We start from the raw sequence: 26,886 nt of genomic DNA, 5'->3' as shown, positions 1-26,886 counted from the left end.
CCTGGTGTGAGTGGCAAGTAATAAGAGCCATCAGCCTCAGCTTTGCCTCTCCCATTGGACACAGTTCAACAGCTATTTATTAACTCTCACTGCTCATTTTATAGGTGAAACTTCTTATTACACATAAAAGTCAAATAAATTTGAGTTCAAAGATGCACAGTAGCTTCTGAATGAATTTTTAGTGTTTATTATTATGCCAAAAAGAGAAACAGGGAAAAAAAGAAATCAGCAAAGAAAAGCTAAGCTTCTTGGAGTTGGAGTGGGAGAGTAACTCTGTGCCCTGCAATATTTCGCTTCATTGGTTTTATGTTTAAATATTTTATGACATGTCTGCTTTTTTTGTTGGTTGTCAGTGCAAGTTTATAATTTTATGTCAGATGCTTGAATTATTCAATTAAAAAAATGTTAGCCTGAGCAAGCCATCCAAGACTGGAAAACAGCAAGCCATATAAAATAGATTGTATTTTTACTGGAACATGAACAAAAGTATAAAAAGTATAAATGTAATTCTGGATGCAGTTGTGCAAGAATAGCCACAGCTAGAGGATTTCTGGTCAAACCCTTTAGTTTTCTGTTACACACTAGAGCAAAGAGCACCAGCTCCTTTCTGCGCAAGTTTTAACAATTTAACAATAAACAAGGGTTTATTTTGGTACAGATACAGACCTTTCCCTAATAAACAAGGGTTTATTTTGGTACAGATACAGACCTTTCCCTGACTATCTCCTCTGGGCTTCCTTATTAAATAGCATGTCAGTTTTCCTTGACAACGTTTAAGTGAGAGATTGTCTGTGAGCCACAAACACCTAGTAAGCTTTTTTTTTTTCCTTCAAATACATATTCACAGTCTCCACCCTGACATTTTTGCCTCAGGAGGTCTGTTGGCTCCTAGGAATCTCCATTGTGAATGCAAAGCACCTCAGGTTATGTAGGTGGTTGAGGATGAACTAAATCATCATTGCAAAAGTGAAACAATTCTGAAGGCAGTGACCTTCCTTAGCAGGTACAAATTCAGATCGTCTCAACTACTACTTTTGGTCTCTTCCCAGAAAAATTCAGACTGGAGCTGTACTTGGATGTGACTGTTACATCTGGATAGCTTCCCTAGAACATGGTTCTGCGTCAGACACTCTTGTAAATAACTAGTGAAATCTTGCATGGGTAGATACTTTTGTTGAAAAAGATCTGCTTCTGGCAAGCAGAAACAGAGGATCTTATAACTGTGGTCAGAAACCATGGAAGAGAAGCTAGAGGTGATGGTTTCTGTGTTTGATGGTTTGAGACAAATAAAAAAAAGATGGGAAAAATGAAAATATAAACAGTCAAACAAATAGCTAAACATTATTAAGTAATGGGTTTTGACAATTAGGACAAAAGTATTTGATAGCATTTAAGAATTACTGAATATTTTATCCAGCTTTTTAATTGTACCCTTAACCATTAATCTGTTGGTTTGAATGTACATTGGTTTTATTTTGACTCATTTGAGTAACACTGGAATTAAGTCTCTGATACCTGTGTCGGCATATTATACATTAAAAAAATGTACAAGTTCATTTACAAAAAAGAAAATACGAAAGAGGAAGCAGTGAATTATTTCTTTATAGAATTTTATATATTCTTTATTATATAGTATAATTATATAATATTCTGCACCATAATTTTTAACACATTTTTTAATTTGGAGATTATTAATATTAACCTTAGGCAGTTTGGTGTGTATTAGATACCTAGTTACAGATTTCAAGACGATACATAGATATTTGAGTTTTCATTAGCTGAGTAAAGGTATTTTTATAAGTTGAAAGATAATTTGTTTTCAAAGTTGAAAGTAAATCTTTTAAAATTCAACTGATTATTAGCATGTAAACTTAGAGTTTATTTTAAAAACTGGAGGCCTTTTTATGAAACTCTGAATTGACAGTTTCTAAAAGTAAAACTCAGATATCAACAGGCTGAAATGGTTTTGTTTTCTGTATTGCAACACTCAAAACACTGATTAATATATATAAAGAAACACAGGAGTCGGCTCTGATTCTCATCTGATTCAAGTATTCCTGGGTTGACATTGCTTATACTTTGGGGTTGGGGAACAGAACCAGTTACCTGGATTTCATATTTTCAATTGCTCAGGTTTGTTTCTGTTGTTAAAACTATCCAAAAATATCGGGTGATATAGGGTAAAATGTTAAAATAAGTACATGCTTATATCTGTATTTTTGGTTTTCAACATTGTCCATATGCTGTGGGAAATCAATGTATTACAAAAGTAGAAAAAAATAAAACAATTAAAAAAGAAAAAACGAGATCTCCTTGGCTTGTATGTTGAGGCAAGATTTTAGGAGTCACAGGGAAAAGTTGGGAGACCTATTAGGTTATATCAATCTACACTTTCTATAATAATAAAATCACAACATTTCCATAGCATACAGTAGTGAGAATTTCTATCTCATATATCTTTGTGTTGGCTTGATGTCTCTGTGGATCTTAACTGAGCTCATGCACTCATGACTTGTCTGTAGTTTGGCTAAAGAATGTTTCATTTTAATTTGGACTTGAATGAGGTCACTGAGCTCCACAGATTTGTCATTTTCCTCTTGGGACCATCAAATCAGGTAAGTATATTGCAATGTCAAAAGCACAAGAGACTTACTCTTTATACACAAATACAGTGAGAGTCTCTGTCATTTTTTTCTAGTATTTCATTAGCCAGAGCAAGTTGCATGACTGAAGTCAAGGGCTAGGGAAGTAAATACTACTTTTATTTCTGGGGATTTTTTTTTTTTTGGCCACATCATTCAGCATGTGGAATGTCAGTTGCTCAACCAAGCATTGAACCCAAGCCACATTAGTGAAATCACTGAATCCTAACCACTAGACAATCATGGAACTCCTTCCACTTTCGTTTTTAAGGATCTTAACAGTCACTTGGTGGGAAAAGGTGCGGCTAGAAGAGTAAATAATTGGGGTTAATATGAAGCTTTCCATCCTTGGTAGCACAGCCAGTAAAGAATATGTCTGCAGTGCAGGAGACCTGGCTTCAGTCCCTGGTTCAGGAAGATCCCCTGGAGAAGGAAATGGCAACTCACTCCAATATTCTTGTCTGGAAAATCCCATGGATGGAGGAGACTGGCGGGCTACAGTCCATGGGGTCACAAAGAGTCAGACATGACAGCGACTAAACCACCACCACCACAAAGTATCTTGCAGTTGTTCATACAGATTTTAGCATTTAGACCAGCCATGCAGCTACAGTAGTTATAAGAAGTGTAAGATTATGAATACACGTTTAGGTAGTGAATGAGTGAGAATTGCGTGCTCAGTCATGTCTGACTTTTTGAGACCCCATGGACAGTGGCATGCCAGACTCCTCTGTCCATGGGATTTCCCAGGCAAGAATCCTGGAGTGGGTTGCCATTCCTGCACCAGAGAATCTTCCTGAACCAGAGATAAAGCCAGGCTCCCGTACTGGCAGGCAGATTCTTTATCTGGTGGCATTAATTGTAAAGAATCTGCCTGGCAATGCAGGAGGTGTAAGAGGCACAGTTTCAGTTTCTGGGTTGGGAAGATCCCCTGGAAGAGAACATGGCAACCACTCCAGAATTCTTGCCTGGAGAATCCCATGGACAGAGGAGCCTCACGGGGCTACAGTCCATGGGATCTCAATGAATTGAACATGTTGAAGAGACTGAGCACACAGCACAGAGACATCTGGGAAGGCCTTTAGCCAGTGAGATTTATTGAGCTATGGGAGAGATGTTAATGAGGACTCCAAATTTCTTGTATGAGCAACTGGAAGGATAGTGTCATCATTAACTGAAATATGAAATGTTGCATGTGACATTTAAGGGCGGTGAGGGGAGGGGGAGATAAATCAACATAGGACATGTTGAGTCTTGGATGTTAAAAGACATCTAATCAGAGATATTGGGTAGCACATTTTACATATAAATATGAATTTATGGAAGAATGGTCTGGACACAGATATAATTTTGGAAATTGCTTATTATAAACATAATATTTAGAGCCCTAAGTTTAGATGAGATTGCTAATTGATAGAAAGGGGGGGGGAGCTAAGGACATTTTTAACATTAAGAGGTTCGGAAAACTCAGCAAAAAAGACTGAGAAGAAGGGACCCATGAGATTAAAAAAAAAAGTCATCTGAGGAGGTTGCTGGTGACTTTAGAAAGGACTGGATCAAAGGATTGCACCACAAGGAGAAATTATATTTGGGATTTGTTGGGCTTCCTTAGTCTGAGGATTGGATTCTTTAGCAAACTTTGAAGAATTCTAAGCTATTATCTTTTAAAATGTTGACTTTTCCTCCCCCCTAAATTTTCTTTATTTCTTGTTTCCAGAGTGTCTTTTAGAGATACATTATACCATGTGACTTTATTCTCTACATGTTTTTATTACTCTATCACACTTTTAAACTCTTCATCCTTTTGCTTCCCCAATTTAGGTGACTTCTTTAGCTCTGTCTTCTAGTTTGCTAATCATCTATTTTTTTTCTAATCTGCTTTCATTCAATCCATTGAATTTTTAACTTCAGTGATCAAATTTTCCTCAAATCTGCCTGTTTTTGTTTTCTTATTCTTTTGATTCATTTTTAACATAATCATTTTAAACATAGATTTTGTGATCTATATAATTCTATCACCTGACATTCTTAGGAGTCAAATTCTGTTATTTATTTTTTATAAAACTAATACTGACTTTCCTCCTATGTGTGCTGATTTTGGACTCGAATCTCATGTTTGGTGTGGCCTAAACTTCATAATACTGTGCAGCCTAATTTGTGAAGTTTCATGTATGACTCAGTCCCTCCAGGATTATAGCAAATCCTCTTGGTACTCTGCCAATATTCTCTCAAGCCTTATCATTTCTGTGCATGCAGGACTAACTTTCATCTGCCAGCATCTGTGTCTCTTTGCATAAGAATTTTCTTTGGCCACTTACCCTTACTATGTGCACAGTGAGCTGGAAGAGGGCACAAATTAATGCTGCATACCTTGACAAATGACTGACAGGCGGTGGTGTATAAACACCTCCCTTGCTTCTGGGGTGGGATAGTTCTGACACGTTCTATGTTAGCCCCAGATTTCCCCAGTGGGCATAAGGTCCCTTCATCCTCAGGGGAAACTCGCTTGATTATGCACCGTATATTGGCTGCTCCCTTTTCCTGCCTTACCTACTCACTCCCTTACTCACTCAAATACTTATCTCAGTGCCTATTTCAGGAGTACCCAGACTGAGACAGTGGTTATGAGCCCAGAACTAACTTTTCTCAAAACGTCTAATTTTCAGAACTACTTTTTAATGTTAAGTATCAGCTTTGGGTTCTCTGACACATAGATATGGTGTGGGAGTGAATCCTGAAAGAGTGCAAAGCAATACTCTGCTTCTGAGGCTTCAGAGAAGACTTCTCCCCCCTACCTAGTGACTGAGCAGAGGCAGAGAAATGATGCTGATATCAATTCATGCCCCTGGAAAGATTATTTTCCAGTCTGTATTTATAGCCCCTGGGTTGAAGAAAGAGCATCTCTCATATTCTGTGCCTTGTTCTGGGTTCATTCTGAGACTCCTGGGTCTATGGTATATTTCTGGAAGTGGAAGTATACTTTCAATTATTTAGGAACAGTGATTAACAGAATCATAATGAAGACATGTGCTTTCTTTGACCTGGAAACTGGGAATTTTAATCACAATACAAGAATACATAATATGATACAGAATACAAGCTGATACATACAAGAATTGGAGTTTATGGATTGGGTCAAAAATGAGGAAATCTTACATTTCTCTTCTTTTAATTAACACTTTTTGTTCTGGAAAGTTGGCTAGGGAGAATTTTTCTCCCATTCCTCCTCTTATAAATCTCTATGTGGTACCAATTAAATAGCCAAAGGAAAAATTTTTATTCAATTTCTTGACATCCATTTGCTATTGTTTGTGTTTATAAGGAAAAGATGAGTAAGTGTCTTATTGGATGTCTATATTTCTGTTTTGCTTATTTGACTATGCAAGGATGTTGGTTCCCATAAACATTTTCTGTATTCATCACCTTCAATCGAGTGTTGCTGTTGTTCATTTGTCCAGTTGTGTCTGACTCTTAGTGACCCCATGGCCTGCAGCTTCAGAGCTCCCTGTCCCTCACCATCTCCTGGAGTTTGCCCAAGTTCATGTTCATTGCATTGGTGATGCCATACTGCCATCTCATCTTCTGATACCCTCTTGCTTCTGCCCTCAATCTTTCCTGGCATCAGGGACTTTTCCAATAAGTTGTGTGTTCCCATCTGATGATCAAAACATTGGAGCTGCAGCTTTAGCATCAGTCCTTCCAGTGAATATTCAGGGTTGATCCCCCTTAAGATTCACTGGTTTGATCTCCTTGTTGTCCAAGGGACTCTGAGGAGTATTCTCCAGCACCACAGTTAGAGGGCATAAATTCTTTGGTGTTCTGCCTTCTTTACGGTCCAGCTCTCACAACCGTATGTGACCACTGGGAAGACCATAGGTTTGACCATATGGCATTTTGTCAGCAGAGTAATGTCTCTGCTTTTCAACACATTGTCTAGGCTTGTCACTGCTTTCCTGTCAAGAAGCAGTCATCAGATTTCATGGCTGCAGTCACCATCTGCAGTGATTTTGGAGTCCAAGAAGAGAAAATCTGTCACTACTTCCTCCTTTTCCCTTTCTATTTGGCATGCAGTAATGGGACCAGACGCCATGATCTTACTTCTTCTTTTTTTTTTTTAATATTTAGTCTTAAGCCAGCTCTTTCACTCTCCTCCTTCACCGTCATCAAGAGGCTCTTTAGTTCCTCTTCACTTTCTGCCATTAGAGTGGTATGATCTGTGTATCTGAGGTTGTTGATGTTTCTCCTGCCTTTTGATTCTAGCTTGTAACTCATCCAGCCTGGCATTTCTCATGATGTGCTCAGGGTATAGGTTAAACAAACAGGATGACAGCAGACAGACTTGTCATACTCCTTTCTCAAACCAATCAGTTTTTCCTTACAGGGTTATAACTGTTGCTTCTTGACCTGCATATAGGTTTCTTAGGAGACAGTTAAGATGGTCTGGTAGTCCCATCTCTCTAAGAGCTTTTCACAGTTTTTCATGATCCACACAGTCAAAGGCTTTAGCGTAGTCAATGAAACAGAGATAGATGATTTTCTGAAATTCCCTTGCTTTCTCTATAATCCCGTGAATGTTTGATCTCTAGTTCCTCTTCCTTTTCTAAACCCTACTTGGACATCTGGAAGTTCTTGATTTGCATAATGCTGAAGCCTAGCATGTAAGATTTTAAGGATGGTGTTTCTAGCATGGGAGATGAGTACAACTGTCCAATGGCTAGCACATCCTTTGCTACTATCCTTCTTGGGAATTGGGATGAGATTTGATCTTTTTCAGTCCTGTGGCTACTGCTGGGTCTTCCAGATTTGCTGACATAATGAATGCAAAACCTTGATGGCATCCTCCTTTAGAGATTTGAATAGTTCTGGAATTTCATTGCATCCACTAGCTTTATTAACAGCAGTGCTTCTTAAGGTCCACTTGACTTTGCACTCCAGAATGTCTGGCTCTGGGTGACTAACCACACCATTGTAGTAATCTGTTTCATTAAGATCTTTTTTATACAGTTCTTCTGTGTATTCTTTCCATCTCACCTTGATCTCTTCAGTGTCTACTAGGTCTCTAGCATTTTTTAATGCTTTATCATGCCCATCTTTGGGTGGAAAGCTCCCTTGATATTTCCAATTCTGAAGAGATCTCTAGTCTTTCCCCTTTTGTCGTTTTCTTCTCTTAGTAAGCATTTTTCATTGAAGAAGGCCTTCTTGTCCCTTCTAGTTATTTTTTGGAACTCACATTTAATTGGATGTACCTTTGCCTTTTTTCCCCATTCATCCTCTTATAAATCTCTCTGTGGTACTAACAAAATAGCTGAAGGAAAAAATTTTTACTCCAGTTCTTGACATCCCTTTGCTATTGCTTGTGTTTATAAGAAGATGAAGGACTGTCTTATTGGATGTCTATATTTCTATTTTGCTCATTTGACTATGCAAGGATGCTGGTTCCCATAAACATTATTTTCCATATTGGTCATCTTCAATAAAGTAGACCCTGACAATTTGGTAAGATAAACTTTGAACCCTAAGTCATATCTTGTTCTTTCTCTTTTGCCCTGTGTTAACACTTTACATTTTCACTGAAGTTTGCCTGCAAATGCACAGTGTCCTATCTCTGTTGTATCTGTTTCATAGAGGTAACTGGAGGGAGTCGATTTCTATATTCCATCTCTACACTTTAACAAGAGCAGGGAAATGCATTTTCAAAGCTGAACAAGTAACCCATGACTTTAGCAGTAGATATGATAAAAAGAACTAAAGCTCTCAAGCTTAATTTGCCCTAGGAAATATGTTAAAAATAGCAGCTTGAAAGTGGGTAATATCCGCATTTGATCAGATAGAAATGTCTGCAATAAAGCAATTCCATGTAATTAAAGCTGCAAATTTGATTATCATCTTGGAAGTCTTCTGTTTAGTGTCTTTCTGAATGCTAGAATTTTGTATGTATTGTGGCTTAGATTGATCAATTTCCCTTGTTGCTGAGTCTAGCCCTTTCTATTGCAGGATAACTCTAACCATAAAAAGGACTTCTGTTGATTGATCCTAAGTCCTAACTCTTTACTGGTCCTAGTTCTGCCCTTAAGGATAGTATTGTCCATAGAACTTTCTACAATGATGGAAATGTTCTCTGTGTGTACTATCTAATACGATAGTCACTAGTCAAATAAGGCTGTTGAACACTTGAAGCTAGTGTGACTGAGAACTGAGTTTTTAACGCTTTTCAAATTTAAGTGTTTTTTAATTTAAATCCTACTTAAGCCTTCCACTTGAATAAGTGATAGCCATTAAAATATGTAGGGCACTAAGATGTCTCTTGCAGTTCTGTGTTTCAAAATGACAACTTGCTCCAGGGCCTTGTGGTTCTAGTCTTTTCAGTCTCCTCACTACTTTCCTCTAGATTATGTTTTCTATTATTTATCTCCTTAAAATTTGGTAACCAGAATTAGTTTACTGTAGCTCAGAATGGTCTGGTTAATCCAGAATACAATGGATCCTTCACCTCATTTGGAGTGAAAGTGGCGTTTACTGAACCTTCACGTTGTACTTTTCACTGCCATAAAACACTTCATATTTGGCTAACGATAAATCACCACCTTCAAGTAAATCATTGGATTTTAGAATTAAAAGATAAATTTAGGATCTCATAATCCAGTGGTTTTTCACATTTTAGTCAATGAACTCATTATTAAGTGAAACTTTCCCAGTGTATTAAACAAATTAATCTAGAGCTGTTTTATTACAGTAGAAGTGGGCTACCTGGCCTGTACTTCCTAACTAAATATAGCACCACCACCCTCGATGTCAGTCTTTGAAAATTTCTAACTTAACCCAATCTACCATGCAAATCTTAATGTCAGCATGTTAATGTGTTTTCAAATCAGTACAGCCATGGAATCAAATCAATTCAGTCAGTAATGAGACTTTCTTAATTGCATTAGTGTCAGCTAAAAAGATGCACAATGTGAGCACTGAAAGTTAAGTTTTATTTGGGGGCAAAATGAGGACTGCAGTCCAAGAGACAGTACCTCAGCTAGCTCTGAGAGACTACTCCAAAGAGGTAGTTGGGGGAGGTCAATATATAAGATTTTGGTGAAGGAAGAGGTCAATGCAATCAAGGGCTTATTTTACAAAAGGTTTTCTGCTAGTCATTAGGAACTGATATTACCATGAAGGGATTTAGTACTTCTCTAGATATGAGGAGATGCAAGGATTTGGATCATGAAATCAGTTCTTGGAAATAACTATCTAAAGATAGTTCCTGTTCCACCAGGTTCCCTTGAGCCTAGAGTGCTTCACTCTCCATGCTAAATTCCCTTCAGAGACTGTTGAAGGTCAGCAGCTGGAGGGCACAGGCAGATGCCAAATGCCGTTGTTCTTTTCCAGTCACTGGCACATGCTCTTTGCAAGTGCCAATTTATGGTTGACAGAAGTGTTGATTGCCTGAAAAAAAGACAAGCTCAGGTTGAGCCTACAACAGATTCTTAAACATACACTTGGTTTACTCCAGAGCATTGAAGATCGTACTACCTGTATTAGATTAGTCTGAGTTTCCCAGAAAACATAACCAATAGAACATATATACCATAAGGAATTGTCTTAAGAGATTTTAGTTATCACAGAGTTCAAGATCTGACATTAGGAAGCTGGAGACCCAGGAGAGCTGATAGTATAGTTCTTGTCTTGTACAGATTTCGAAGGTCAAAGAACTGGAAGAGCTGATGGTGTAAGTTTCAGTCCAAGTCTAAGTGTAGAAAATCCATGGCCCTGCTCAAAGACAGGCAAAGAGAAAAAAATTCTTTCTTATCCAGCTTTATTATACTTAGGGCTCAACAGATTGGGTAAAGCCCACCCACACTATGGAGGGCAATCTACTTTACTCAGTTTGTTGATTCAAAGGTTAATCTCATCCAGAACTTCCTTCACAGACACATCCAGAATAAAGTTTTGCTAAGTGTCTGAGCACCCCATGGCCCAGTCAAAATGACCCATAAAATCAACCATCACAAGTTCACCCCTTGTCATTATGGTACCCATACACATCTCCTCAAATCATAGTTCTCCAAAAAGACAATAAGGTCAAAATACATCTAACATGAAATACCTTTTCTGTGTACAACTGAAAATGCATTAACCTCTTGCCTAGAAGAGGAAGCAAAGTCCTTGAATGGTTAATCTTCTCACTGATATTCTCTAACTTACCAACTATCATGTAAAATTAACAATATTTAAATAGCATGGCATAAATACAACTTAATGACTTTACATGTTTATAACAATATATGGAAACAATTGACTGTATTGTATTTAATTTATATTACATAAGAGAATAAGAGAAAAAAAAATAAAAATGTTTGTCTAAAATATACACATATTTATATATTCTATTTATACATGCACAAATATATTCATAACAGAATAAGGAGGAATACCCATGACACAGTCTTCATGGTTATAACTGGTCACATGGTGACAGCTGATATTTTATGACTACCTTTTTCTACTACTCACTCCCTTTACCTTCAGCAAGAAATCAGTTAGTTACAGTTCTTGCCTGGTAGAATGATCCAAGTCTTCATTGCTAAAAGGTATGGGCCATTAATACCCCTACCTGAGTTCAGTTATAATCTCCCATGAACTTAATCACAGAGTCTGGCAATGTTAAGAGATACCCAAAAGGATCTCCTATATTCCAGCTTTCCATTGTGGAGTAGGAATCCAATTTTCTCTTGCTAGTCAGGATCAATTAACTCAGCCATCATGGTAACTCCCTTCTTTGCTTATTGATCATAGGAGTGAGGAGTGCAAAGTGGCCAGGTAGCAATCTTAATTTCTACTTTAGTGGAATCATTGTTGTGTTTCCTTTAGAACTAAGACTGGCAGAGCAAAAGGTCATAGAACAGGAAACAAATTTTACTAGTGGATCACTAGAGGTAATGCCAATTGATACTGCTTCCATTTATGTTCCTTGATTCCTGAATCCATGAATCCTACCTATGGGAGAAACAACACCAGCTACTGAACTGAGATTCAGAACAGATAAAGCCTTCTGGAGCACCTTGCCCCAGCCCTTAAGATACCTAGCTGGCACTTTATCTGAGTCTTCAAAGGCCGTTTTACCATTCTATCAAGCCAGCTGCTTCAGGATGGTGGGAAACATGGAAAAATCCCTGAATTTCATTGCTGCTCTTCACTTGCCGTGAAGTGAGTTATTTGATCAGAAGCAATGAAGTGTGGAATACCATAATGATGGATTAGTCATTCTGGAAACCGCAGAGAGTAGTTTTGGCAGAATCATTGCATGCAGGGAAGCCAAATTCATATCCAGAGTAAGTGTCTATTCCAGTGAAAACAAAGTGTTTCCCCTTTCACGGTAGAAATGGTACAATGTCAAAAGTGGTCTAAGAAAGTTTCCAACTCCTTTCTGCCATGTGAGAACATAGAAGTTTGCAAACCAGATGAAGCTCTTTGGCAGAACGTGACATGCTAGCACCCTGATCTTGTACTTACAGTCTCCAGAACAGTAAGCAGTAAGTTTCTGCAGTTTATAAGCCATCCAGTCTATTGTGTTTTGTTACAACAACCCAAATAGACGACAGTGAGAAACCAGGAGGTCTGCTTGAAGTTCTGCCCACTGGAAGGATTACGGTTTATCACTGTCCTCAGGGATGTTCCAGAAAGGAGCTGTAGTTGTCCACTCTCAGGTGGCACCCATATATTGTGCAGAATCATCTGTAAGCCAGGCAAGAATCTTCTCCTCCTCTGTCACCTTATGGTAGGGAATTTCCCATTAAGACACAGGTACGGTTTTCAAGATGGCGACTCCCTATGTAACTGACGAGACTGGCGGCAAGTACATCGCTTCAACACAGCGACCTGACAGGACCTGGCGAAAGCAGCGGAGGGTGAAAGAAGGCTATGTGCCCCAGGAGGAGGTCCCAGTGTATGAAAACAAGTATGTGAAGTTTTTCAAGAGCAAACCAGAATTGCCCCCCGGCCTGAGCCCAGAGGCCACTGCCCCCGTCACCGCATCCAGGCCTGAAGGCGGTGAGCCAGCCCTCTCCAAGACGGCCAAACGCAACCTGAAGCGGAAGGAGAAGAGGCGGCAGCAGCAAGAGAAAGGGGAGGCGGAGGCCTTGAGCCGGACTCTTGAGAAGGTGTCCGTGGGAGAGACAGCCCAGGTCCTCAGTGCCCCACAGGCCTCCCGGGCAGCGCCCGCGGCCGCCTCAGACCAGCCCAACTCAGCCGCCACCACTGAGAAGGCCAGGAAGATAAAGAGCCTGAAGAAGCAGCTTCGGCAGGTGGAGGAGCTGCAGCAGCGGGTCCGGGCTGGAGAGGTCAGCCAGCCCAGCAGAGAGCAGCTGGAGAAGCTAGCGAGGAGGAGGGCCTTGGAGGAGGCGCTGGAGGACTTGGAGCTGGGCCTGTGAGGCCCTCGGGGATTAGGGGTGGACTGCACAATAAACCATGGGGCTCTCTGGGGTCCTGGGGAACGTGGGCAGCAGCAGTCGGCAGGGGTGTCCCCGGGCTGGCTCACTTCCACTTCTCATGGCCCGACTCCGTCCTCCAGAGCCTAGCCTCTCCCTCATTCCTTCCCTTTTGTCCCTAACTCCTGTTTTTTTGGACTTCTCTCTCTCTCTCCCCTATCCCCAGTGTTCACGATCTCAGTGACTATCCCAGGTACCTTTGCTGCTGATTTGGGTGTCTTGTTTAAAAGAAGATTGGGTGGGTGGGAGTCTCTTGGAGAGCTGAGGTTGAGGACTGGGGAGCACGCCCAGGTCTTGGAGTCTTGGTTCCTCTTCACAGTGTTTATGGGTTATCTCCCCTTCCATCCCTCACCTCTTTTTTTATTTTTCCTTTTTTTAAAAAGAACAGAATAAACTCAAGTAGACAACAACAACAACAAAAAAAAGACACAGGTACAGGCTGGGAAAGAAATGGTCATATAACAGGAGTGGGGACCATGTGCACTTTGGTCATTGTTCATGTAAGTTAGTTGTGCCTTCAGGCCCATTCACATGGTAGAACATTGCCATGTGGTGGACACCCAACTTTATAGGTCAGATAATACCCAGTTCATAACGTGTAACTATGACCGCTTGGTATCTGGTGGCTCATGGTTAAGTGTTCAAGACCCAGTAGCAGGGTTAGAACTGCTTCTCAAAGGACTGCTTCTGTTACTTATGGAGAATGGTAGGATTTTGTCCCCAAATCCCAAAGGCCTGTGCTGTGTGTAATTCACCTGTAGGGATCTGTCAAAGGATACACACTGCATTCCTATCTACCATTAACATCTTTAGTCCACTTTGGATCTGCCAGCTCATATGACTCAAGTGACAGGGCAGCTTGCACAGCAGCCTGGACCTCTTGCTGAGCCTTCTTCTGTTCTGGGCCCACTTGAAACTAGCAGCTTTTTTATTCCACTCAGTAAAGAGGCTGGAATAACATACCTAAATGAGGAAAATATTGCCTCCCACATCCAAAGAACTCCCCTGGACATTGCCTGTCTTTCTTGGTATGAGGAGAGGTGAGATAAACAACTTGTTCTTCACTTTAGAATGGGTATCTTGACATGTCTGCACCACTGGATGCCTAGAAATTTTATTAGGTAGAAGGCTTCTGATTTTTCATTGGATTTATTTCCCACCCCCTGACATGCACTTAAATATCTTGTCAATAAGTCTGGAATAGTAGCTATTTCTTGTTCACTAGGTTCAGTCAGTATAATGTCATTAATGTAATGAACCTGTGTGATATCTTATGGAAAGGAAAAGAGATCAAGATCCATGTGAACTAAATTATGATAAAAAGCGAGAGTTGATGTACCCTCAAGGTAGGACAGTGAAGATGCATTCCTTTCCTTACCAGCTGAGAGCAAACAGCTTCTGGTGGGTTTTATGGACAAGTGGGTTTTCTGGAGAAAACAGCTTTTACCAAATCAATAACTGCTACCAAGTATTAGGGGATTTGTTATTTACTGAAGCAATGAAACCACATCTGGTAGATCAGAAGTAATTGGAGTTACCACCTAGCAACTTACAATGAGCCACTGTTATTCTCTAAGATCCATCTATCTTCTGCCCAGATCAAATAGATGAGTTTAATGGGGATGTGGTGAGAATCATCACCCTTGCATCTTTCAAGTCCTTGATGATGGAATTAGCATTGGAAATGCCTCTGGGAATGCTGGATTATTGTTTCTGGTTTGCTGCCTTCCTTAGTAGAAACAGGTCTAGTGCATTCTACTTGGCCCTCATTTCACAGATTAGGGAACCAGTATGAGTATTCTGCCAGCTGCTGAGTATATCTATTTCAATTATGCATTCCAGAACTGAGGAAATAGGATGTGTTTGGAGCCCACTGTGAGACACACCTGAGTCAACACTCCTGTGATTACCTGACCTCCAATAAGCCCTGAAGGTTACTCTGGCCAGAGGGCTGCAGTGGCATTTGGTCTCTTAGGATCAGTGTCAATTCAGAACAAGTATCCAGTAGTCCCTGAAAAGTCTGATTATTTTCTTCTTTCCAATCTATAGTTACCCTGGTGAAAAGACCATAGGTCACTTTGGGGAGGGCTCGAAGAAAGATTACCAGTATAAACTTTTGATAGTGTTCATGGGTCCTTCCTCAAGGGACCTAGTCTCCCCTCCATTTAAGGGGTTCTGTGTCTACAAACTGGCTCAGGTTTGGTAACTGTTTGAAGGACCCTGGTTCTCTGTTTTTCTCTTACAACTTAGACTTTTGTTCAATTGACCTAGAAATTTTCTGCTTACACAGTTAAAATAAGAATTTAGTAGCTTTCCTATCTATACTACTTCACTTCTAGTAACACCATAATCAATTAGATCTACATGAATTAGACTATTTTGATTGCTGCTTTGACTCTTTGACTCTGCTCTACACTATGGCGATCACATCCACCTTCCCTCTGCCAGTTGAGTGGTGCCACTTTGCCCCTGCCACCAAAAAATCTTGTTACACTCACTGCATTTAGATTCTCCAATTTGGTGACCACATTTTCCATTGCAAAATCTGACCTACAGAAAAGAGCTATCATAGAACTCTTCAAACATGCCTGGGCTCCATTCACAGATTTCCTTCTCACAGTATTGATGAAAGGCATGCTTTCTGGGACCTCCCAGTGGAGGTGACAAAATATTAAATGATAAATGAACTCTAATGTTCCAATCTCTCTAAGACTTGAAGTCTTTTCTTTTACATTAAATAAAGGCATGTCTTCCAAAGAAAACACATCAAAATTTTGGGGCTCACTGTTCCATTTCAACTTATAGTGCTTCATTTTTTCCCAATCAATGCCCATGAAAGCTGGAATCAAGATTGCCAGGAGAAATATCAATAACCTCAGATATGCAGATGACACCACTCATATGGCAGAAAGTGAAGAAGAACTAAAGAATCTCTTGATGAAAGTGAAAGAGGAGATTGAAAAAGCTGGCTGAAAACTCAACATTCAAAAAAATGAAGATCATGGCATCCAGTCCCATCACTTCTTGGCAAATAGATGGGGAAACAATGGAAACAGTGACAGACTTTATTTCTTTAGGCTCCAAAATCAAGATGGCTACAGATGGTGATTGCAGCCATAAATTAAAAGGTGCTTGCTCCTTGAAGGAAAAGTTATGACCAACCTAGACAGCATATTAAAAAGCAGAGACATTAATTTGCCAACAGGTCCATATAGTCAAAGCTATGGTTTTTCCAATAGTCATTTATGGATGTGAGATTTGGAGTATAAAGAAAACTGAGCACTGAAGAATTGATGCTTTTGAACTGTGGTGTTGGAGAAGACTCTTGAGAGTCCCTTGGACTGCAAGGAGACCAAACCAGTCCTAAAGGAAATCAATCCTGAATATTCATTGGAAGGACTGATGCTGAAGCTCCAATATTGTGGCCACCTGATGCGAAGAGTTGACTCATTAGAAAAGACCCTGATGCTGGGAAAGATTGAAGGCAGGAGGAGAAGGGGATGACAGAGGATGAGATGGTTAGATGGCATCCTGTACATGATGGGCATGAGTTTGAGCAAGCTCTGGCAGTTGGTGATAGACAGGGAAGACTGGCTTGCTGCAGTCCATGGGGTCAAAGAGTTGGATTTGTGAAATACAACTTGTGTTGTAATGCAGCCAGTCACGGGATGAGATTCCATATCTGATTTTCAGGAGTCAACTCTGCGGCTACAGGAGGTAAGGGTCTTAAGGGCACATAATGAAGAATTCAGTTCATTTATGTGGCACTTGAACTGGGAATTCAAATCCCTGAGTGCATCCTTTTCTTTCAACATTTTGTCCAGTGACATTTAGAAGCAACCAGGTAATCACATTATGTTCACTAGATTTCAAAAATTTTAGAAAGTATCCCACAGTTAACCCAACTCCTTGCCTTTTTATGTGGTTGATTGGGAACATCCATTGGGAAATATTTTGTGTATCTCTATTGCCAGATCATTCCAGGCAAGAGAAGACAAATTGAGGACAATAAGTGAAAGAAAAGGAATTCTTTTTTACTCAGTCTTTTATTCTATTTAGGCCTTCAGCAGATTAGACAAGGCTCACTTACATTGGGGAGGGCAATCTGCTTTACCCAGTCTACCTATTTAATTGTTAATCTCATCCAGAAGCATCCTCTCAGACACATCCATAAATAATGTTTGACAAAATATCTAGGCTTCCTTGACCATATCAAGTTAACACATTAAATTAGCAATCTCAGCTCCTAGTAATGATATGTACCTTGATTTTATTGAAGATACAAAGTTATTCATGATAATTACAGATATTGGGTAATTATTATTTTTCATCCTGTGGTGATGGTTGAAAATTTGGGCATCTACCTATTAAACAGATAATGAAATCTTTTTCCTTTGTCTTCCAGTATATGAGCTTCTAGTCTCCTTGTCATCCCTTAAATCACATTTTTTAGGTTTGCATAGGCATCATTTTGGGATATTGGTAAAAACAAAGATTCCTGGAATTCATTTCTAGAGATTCTGACTTGGAAGAATTGGGACATGTCCTAGGACTCTGTATTTTTAACAATTATTCTAGTACCAGCAGTTCAAATTTATACTTTGAGAAACACTGACTTGTATCATGGTCTTTAACAAAGAATGAAAATTTATGGCTTTATGGGCAGCCTGTGACTTAAAATAACATTCAATTTTTTTTCCTTTTATTTTGTGAGACTTGTTTTAAAACAGTTTCCCCCCTCCAAAGTATTTTGAACCCATTTTCTTTTGAAGTCTTACACAATGTGTTTGTCACATGGCTGGCATTCCTGAGCTCTAAGGTGAGGAGTATCTAATAGATATTCCAGTCCTATCACCCTGCTCTTGGAAACACAATTCTAATTTTGCACCTGACCTTCTGCATATCATTATGCAGCCCTTCAACTTCACTCAATACAATTTGGCATTAGCTTGAGAGAAGCTGTCACCTCTCTCTTTGGTGTCCTGATGCAATTTTTGCAACTCACATTTTTTCCCCCTTAGCTTTTGTTCTTTCTCATTTCTAGACTTGTTCACATATTTCATTGAGACATAACAGGGAAAAATAGCTGTTGGTATAATGACCCTGAAAATTAATAATTTCCTTTAATAATTTTTTTTTCTTTCTTGTTGGTGCTCTTTAATGAAAATTTAGGAAGGGAAACCAATAGAAGGGCCATAAAGGGCTTTCTCATTACTCAAATTCTAGATGGGAGATGAAAATTTAATTTCATCTCCAATAATCATTGTAAGTGTGCTATCACCCACATCTTTTACCAGTAAATTATCTGTAATAATTTATTACTATTTTGTCTTTGTTCTACCTGTGTAGAATATAGATACATGGAGCAAACACACTGGTTGGTAGGATTCTACCATTTAGACGCCATCTTAGAAGGATAGCTGCTATTGTATGAAGGTGAGAAAAACAAATTTCCTGGAAATAGCAAGATGTCTATAATAGTTTAAGACCTGAGGTAGTTAAATCATAAGTAGCATCCACTTGACCTATGTTGACAAATACAGTACCTACCAGCTGCATGTGGCTATTTAAATTTAAATGTATTTGTTATGTTAAATAAAATTTAGTCTTACTAAACAATTTCAAAAACTCAAAAAACAAATTTAGCCAGTTTCTGCCAAACAATATAGAATATTTCCATCAGAAAGTTCTACTAGACAGTAATACATTAGACTCTCCTAACCCAGCTGAACATACTTGAGCAGGGGTGGTAGGATGGGGGAAGTGTCTTCTCTGTAAACTGCTGATACTATTGTTTATTTCAAATAATCTCTTGGGTTAAGATGATCTTGAGAAAATTATATTCTAGAAAATTCCACTTAGGATTGTGTGCTGAGTGGCACTAGAACTGCCTGTACCAACTATGATGTATTTCTGAAGTGTGAATATGTGTCTTTACCAACAATTAAGCTATTATTGTTTTCCCATATGAGTCCCTGGACTTACAGGTAGCAGATGAGTGCTCTACAATGAGTTAATGCCTGACAAACTTACCTTCTTCTGTTTTTATTTGGAGGACAAAAATTGTTATTTTAAACTATATTTATAAATTACTTTGTGGGTGTTTTCTGCTTAAGAAAATCTGAAAAACTCACGAGGAACTGATTTTCCACACTGAAAAAGAATCATTTGCTTTGTATTAAATACATTTATTTTTAATTTTCTTTGTATTAAAAAATAAACTTTTGAAATAAAAATATTTATTGACAAAGTTAAAATCCAACCTGATATATTTTATCATTATATTGCTTCCAAAGCTCATGGATTCACCCTCCACTGACAACTCCAAATAACTGCTTTCCAGGTCCTTCCCAGAGATTTCAACTTTCAGTTCTATAATTCCATCTTTTATAAATATGCCTGGCTGTGAAAAGATAATGAAGGACTTCATCAACAATGTATAATTGGGCTCATTATATATCTTCATTAAAATAAAAAAACTATAATTTGAAAAATACAAGTATTGCTTCCTATCTCAATTCTCCCCATAATTATTCTTTATGCTTTTGACCCAGATTCAGCTGTCTGAACCAGTTATCTGGAATAAAGTACACATGCTAGTTTGTTGTAGCAAAATTGAGGACAAAAGGGCATGAAGTAGGCTGCAACTATACTACAGTTATTTCTTTGAAAAATGAACAGTAGTCAAGACATGAAAACAGCTTAAGTGGCCATCAAAAGATAAATGGATAAACATGTGTTATATATGTGTGTGTTTATATATATATATTTTTTTGTTGTTTAGTTTCTAAGTCATGTCTGACCCTTTGCGACCCATTGATGTAGCCTACAAGACTCCTCTGTCCATGGGATTTCCCAGGCAAGAATACTAGAGTGGGTTTCCATTTCATTCCCCGGGGATCTTCCTGACCCATGTAGTGAACCTGCATCCCTTTTCATGGGTCAGCCTTGCTAACCTTGTTTGTAGGAAAGCTTGCCTTTTTCTAGGCAGCTGAAACCTTGAAACTTTCATTTGTCATTCAGCTATGTTATATCCTCTGATTTTTCCCATGTAACACGTCTGTAGAGCCCCCTTTTTAGAAAGATTCAAGCATTTCTGCTTATTCTAGTAAAGAACCCAAATACAAATACTACCTATCTTTGTAAATACAGATAGATAGAGATATTACATATCTGTGAATGTCAGTGCAAAGTGGGAAACAAAAATATACTGCAGAGAACATGATACTTTCTAGAGTTCACCCAGAAACTAGCTACATCTCCCTCTGCTGTCTCACTTTACTCTCATGCACCTGTGTCCACTTTCACTTTCTTGGATTTTTAATGTCCCTTCCTGCAACAGACTTTGTGCACTCTCTTCCTTTGCATGCAAAGCTCATTCTTCCCTTATTTACCTTGTTAGCTCTAATTCACCTTCTATATCTGAGTTCAAATGTCATTTCCTTGGAGAAGTCTTTCTGATCTTTTATTATTATTATTATTCCTTGTACCATTTAACTATTATTAATAGCTCTTATACCACTGTGATTTAAATTTTTTTTTTATTATTTGATTCATGCCTCTATCTTCCATCAGAATGTAAGCCACTTAGAGTGAGGGAGTATTTGTCTTTGCACACCATTTTGTCCTTAGTGTGATGAACACAGAGCTGATTTTTGTCTTACAACCTGCTTTGCTTTGTGTATAATACCTTGGCGTGGTTCTGTAGGTTCTATCTGTATATGTGACTTAGCTTATTTTAGAGCCATTGTAAAGCTTTGTCTTGTTTTTCATCTCATTCATCAAAAGAGTTTGCTGTTTTTAGGAGAGTTATACTCATTCAATCTCATATTTTACTAAGATAAAATTTTATAAATTTCTACTGACTAGTTTATAGTGGTTTTCCTCAGCTTCACAGTAGATAGGATCTAGAATTTGTGGAGCTATTTATTTATCAGTCCCTTTGGAGGAAGAAACAGAAGCTTGTCCAGGACTTCACACTTTCAATGATTTCTTGATCTGTGTATCTCTAAGATCTATCACAAGTATCTCTAGATGGAGCTATTTAACCTTTTCTATTATAAACTAAAAAATAAGCAATGGAATTAAAGGAACTTGCCTAATATTGTTTCTAGGATTGTAGGCCACAACTTGAAGATGGCTTGGTGCTGGAGGTTCCTGATCATGTGTCCTGACTTTTTTCTTCTCTTTACCTTTTTCCTTATCACCAAAGCTAGTGAGGCATGTAAATCCTGGGTATGAGAAAAATAATTGTATCTTTGGTCTAATATTATTAAGAACATTTTATACTAACATTTTTAACTTAAATCATTATTTTTCCTGAAGAATCAACATGTTTCACTGACCAAAGTGGCAAGCATTGCCTATGGAATGGTAGATTTAAAGAACTCCATACTAATGTACTAGCAAAAACAAAAACCAGAAAATAGGTGCAAGGCAGTGGAAAAACTGGTTAATTTTTGTTTTAATACTGAGCATCATGGACTTCAGTGGTAGGACAAAATTTATCTTTTAAATAATAATGATGTTAGCAGATGTATAGCAGTTCTTACTGTATTCTAAATGCTTTTGATATATTATCTTTTAGGTTTCCAATCAAGTTTATTTTTTATACAGTTATATATTAATTATAAATTAAATAGAAAACACAGTCTTCAGCCCTTGGATATACAATTTAGTGTATGTCTAAGAGGTAGATTGAATTCTCAGCACAGGTTAAATTCTATATTTGTTCTGCATAACCAGCTCAAATGCCTTTTCTTTTATTAAGACTTGTGATGACTTTTGAGCTTGTATTTCTGAACAGTGAGCTCCTTGAAGGCAGAAGTTGTGTCCTGGTTATATTTATATCTTAGCATCAATGTGGTAGTCACTAGCCACATGTGGCTAATTAAATTTAAGCTTAATTAATTAAAATGATAGAAAATTAAAAAAAATTAGCTCCCCAGTTACACTAGGCACTTTTCAATTGTTCAGTAGTCACCACTTGTGGCCAGCAATTACACACACTGTCAGGTAAAAATTGCATGAACATTTCCGTAACTACAGAAAGTTCTGTGAAAGCACTGCCTAAAACAATGATTTGTCCATGAATTACTACATTAACTGAACTGATCACTGTTTATTCAGTGCTTTTTTAATATTGGCATTTTATTGACATAGAAGATAGAATGACAAAAAGCAAGAAGAGATATGCTATCTTTCCTATTGAATCCTAGCATTTTTTTGAACACAGAAATTAAGCTAATCAGAGTTAATGGGTACATGTTTTAACAATTGACTATTTCAGATTCTGTGTTAGAAAGGCCCATTTTGGAATAATGTGAAGAGGGCTTGTTGCTGATAAGAAATGTCATAGTGGAATGATTTCATTTGCCCATGGTCCTGTCGGGCTTCTCTGGTGGCTCAGCTGGTAAAGAATCTGCCTGCAATGCAGGAAACCCAGGTTTGATCACTGGATCAGAAAGATCTCCTGGAGAAGGGGATGGCAACCCTCTCCAGTATTCTTGCCTGGAGAATCACATGGTCAGAGGAGCCTGGTCGGCTGCAGTCCATGGGGTTGAACATGACTGAGTGACTAACCCTTTCACTTTCAAGGTCCTGTTACTAAGAGCAGAAGCATTTCTAAGCAAAGCTGGCATCAGAAGAACAAAAGACGGTTGCCTTCTTTCTGGAGCCATTAAAGGGATAAGAATTTAGCAGATTTTATAACTCTTAAAATATGTGCACCATTTTCAGGCTCAGATATGTAGGAATTGAAGCTGTATTTCCCACTAGAAGTGGGAGGAGAGAGAAAGCATTGAGCACAGTAGGGAGACTATTAGTGTAGCTGCAGTAGGACAAGCAAAGTTTTTGCTATTTTTCCTGTACCCATGGTCTTGGGAGCTTTACATTTCATTTGCTTTCATTATTTCCCTCTTGTCCTTTTGGAAAACCAGCTTACCATGTGTTTTGGACACCAGAGTATGACAGGGAATAATAAAGAAACCTCATGAAATGTCTAAACTGTCATGTGATGAAAATATACTAATTATCTGAAAATCAGCCACAGTTCTGTTGGTAAATACAAAGGACTCATTTCTGCTGTTGGCTGCACAAATAATGCAGCTGTAAGTTTTCTGATAACTGGTGTGATATTAGGTGAAGTCATCCCAATTGCCTACATAGTACTGCTGGAGCAAGTGTGAAGCAGCATTTATGTGTGACTGCCCTTTCTGGAAGAGCATGTTGTATGGGATTTTTCCATGCACTCAGGATTAAGACAGTAATTGCTGACAAAAGAAGGATGGAAACAAACCAGTTAAGAGTGGGCACATGGTATATGTAAGACTGTTAAAAGAAAAAAGAAAGTTTCACTTCAAACAACTGATGCATTTTATTTTATAAATTTCTAGATTCTAAGGAACAAACAATAACCCTGTAATTGAGGATAAAGTGGTTAACGGTTATTTCTTATGTCTTCTCCCAATAATTAGGGCACACCAGAATTTGACTTGGGCATCCCTGATGGTTCAGTCGGTAAAGAATCTGCTTGCAATGAAGACCTGGGTTCTTCTTCTTCCAGGCCTTCTGCCAGAAGACCTGGGTTCGATCCCTGGGTCAGGAAGATTCCCTGGAGGAGGAAATGGCAACCCACTCCAATATCGCCTGGAGAATCCCACAGAGGAGCCTGGAGGGCTCTAGTCCACAGGGTCGCAGAGTTGTACACTACTGAGCACCTAACTCTTTCAAGGATTTGACTTTATAGAACCTATAGAAGGAAGTAACAGAATTTCCAATGACACTAGAATTTCTTTTCTGCTTCCAGACAAAATTTTATTGATTGAAGTAGCTGAAAATGGCATTTTCTGAAAACAATTTTTAAATAAATTAATGACTTGCATGTTTAGTGAAACAGAGTGAGCTGGATTTTATATTTCAAGTTCATTGAAGTTATAATTGGGCTTCCCTGGTGGTTCAGAGGGTAAAGAATCTGCTTGCAATGCGGGAGATTGGGTTAAATCCCTGAGTCAGAAAGATTCCCTGAAGGAAATGGCAACTCACTCCAGTATTCATGCCTGAAGAATTCTATGGACAGAGGAGTCTGGCAGGCTACAGTCCATGGGGTCTCAAAGAGTTGGATATGACGGAGCAGCTAATACTTTCACTTTCACAGTTAAAAGTATTTCTAATTTTTATCCATTTACTTAATCTTTATATTATTTATAGCTTAAAGGCAGTGAAAGAAACATTAATGGCAAAATGCACATTAATAGGATAAAATGATAATATTTTCATCAGATCTATTGCATCTATCTGATTTAAATTTCTGCATCCCATCTAATGATATATTTAATATGCCAAAAAGCACTGTTAAAAAAGAAATGCTATATTTATGTCTACTCTTTCATTTCTTAGCAGATAACACTCTTTTGTACCTTCAATAAGTTATATGATGAGAAGGTCTCATAGATTGTAGTCTGAAAATATTCTCAAATGCTTCAATAACTAAATATAGAAATTAGAAATGTAATTCAGAGAGCAGGAATTTAAAATATCATATGATAAAGATAGATTTTGTTTTCTTCTGATACTATTAATAAAACCATAACCAATGTTCAATCTATATTTAAATATATATTTGGCCCATATAAACAACATGATAAAATATAGCAGTTTAAGATGTTTTAAAATCATGAATAGTTTAAATAAATTACCTTTATAGTCTCTTTAAAGAGAAAAAAATATATGTAAAAAATATTAAAATAGTATTAAATTATTAGTATAATTTTAGTGATTAATTTATTTGAAGGTTTTTAGATTATTAAAACACACAAATTAAGGAAATTATTTTAGCAGTTTCTAATAAGATGAAGTTTCTATATTATAATTACTTTAAAATGAATTTATATGTTAAACAAAGCTGGGAGACTAGTTAATAAACTCAGATATTTTTGTTATAAATATTTGCTAACAGATTTTTAATTCTCTCTCCCTCTCTTTACTTTTTGCTTTTAAAATAAATTATTTAATCTTTCAAAAATGTCCTGGGTTTCTAGGAAATTGGACATGATGCTGAATACATTTTGAGAACACTGAAGACCAATTCCTAAAATCCAAAAGCCATTGCCATTTTGACTTTCCTCTTTGATGGACACTCCTAGCTCCTTCTGAAGTTATGCTTTGAAATGTATCTCACTTCAAGAAATGGAAGATTATTTTAATTCTGTCGTTTCTTTCATGGCCAAAGCTTGGTACAATGGACAGTTGTTGATACTGATTGGCTCCATTCACACCCTTCCTTTGGAAGGAAATTTCCCAGCTGTAGTAGCAGAGTCTCAGATTTATAGGCTAAAGACACTTGACCTATGCTTTATCAGTTGGATGTTTCTGCTCGGGACTTAGAAGGGGCATCAAACCAGAAGAGTGTTTTAGAATTCATGCACAGTAGCAGCGGAACAATTCACTGGCAGAACATTGGCTCTGACCTGGGTCATATCTTAAAGTAAGAGTTCCTGTGGTATGATGTAGGCTGCTTGTGCTCCTTTGAGTCTCACTGGATTTTTGATTCTTATTTTTGAAGCTTCCTTCTAGATTGTGTAAGCTGGTCCACAGTTTTCTCATAGATACTTTTTTCCTGTTTAAGATAGCTGGAGTCAGTTTCTGTTGCTTATAGTTGAGGATCCTGCCTGATGCAACTTCATATTCTAGAACTCAGAAGGTAATGTTACTCTTTTTTTCTGAAGAATGAAATGTGATGTGACATCTCCTGGAGATCTTATTTCCTAGAAAGGAAACTTTCACTCTGATAAATATGGCATTTCAAGTAGTCTGTGTGAGAATGGCACTAAGAAGCCACTTTTTCCCCCAAAGCTACTCTTACAAGAAAGTTAAAAGATCATAGAGTCAGTAGGAAGAATATGGCCTATGTGTCTGACTCTTAGCTTTTTATCCACTGTCCTACCTATAATGGTTACCACGAGACACAGTCTGTGCCTTTCTCTGTCCTTCTAGATTAAATTTATTTTATAGCAAATGGGAAAGAATTACTTCCCATTCTCTCAAAGCCCTGATATCGTAGGATGAGCTAGAAAGGAAGTTGGGACAGAGTTTTGCTGAGTTTAAATTGCTGAGAATGAGCCTGGAAGTGCTATACTTGTAGTGACTGTAGTGTCAAAATAAAATGACAGTATCAGTGCTATAGTGCTTACTCTGTGTTAATATGAGAGTAGGGATATTAATACTGACAGTTTGTTTTTAAAGTGTCTAGAGTTTATTTTTAAAGTGTCAGTGATATGTAATATTTACTGTATTCAAGTACAAGAAGACATTTATTGAACTTTAAAATGCTAAATCAAAAATATTAAAAAATTACAAGAAATATAAAATTATCAGCATATAGGTTATGAACATTATTAGCAGAAAAAGTTTTGAAAAAATGCTATTACAAAAATACGACCAGACATTACCAAACAGAAAAAAAAGTTGAACCATAAAAAAATTTGACTACATAAATGAAATGATTGTAATAGTAAAAATTATTTTCTATATATAGATGAGATGTATTATTCAAAAACAGAATATATTTATTTGAACTTCTGAAAAGCTGTGACCTTAAACAACAAAGTACGTTAGTAGTACTGTTATTTACCCATGGGTATATTTTCCGGTACGTTTCTCCAGCTGGGTGAAATAGCCCTGTCTGATTCTATACTAGCAGAGCAATGGTGAAGAGGGTTACCAGCTAGTGCTAGATATTCTTCTCTGATATTTTTATCTTCAAATAGTCCCAT

The 26,886-nt window shown here is 37.9% G+C and overlaps 1 protein-coding gene across 1 annotated transcript; it reads left to right on the top strand.

Annotated features, from left to right (window-relative positions):
• Positions 1-12,430: 12,430 nt before the first annotated feature.
• On the top strand, positions 12,431-13,057 carry LOC110146376 (partner of Y14 and mago). The gene has a single exon (XM_070476398.1). The coding sequence runs from the start codon at positions 12,446-12,448 to the stop codon at positions 13,055-13,057; it is 612 nt and encodes a 203-aa protein (XP_070332499.1). The 5' UTR covers positions 12,431-12,445.
• The last annotated feature ends 13,829 nt before the right edge of the window (positions 13,058-26,886 follow it).

The sequence above is a fragment of the Odocoileus virginianus genome, chromosome 14 (genome assembly GCF_023699985.2).
Source record: "Odocoileus virginianus isolate 20LAN1187 ecotype Illinois chromosome 14, Ovbor_1.2, whole genome shotgun sequence".
Lineage (NCBI taxonomy): Eukaryota > Metazoa > Chordata > Mammalia > Artiodactyla > Cervidae > Odocoileus > Odocoileus virginianus.
This window is presented reverse-complemented; position numbering and strand designations above follow the sequence as displayed.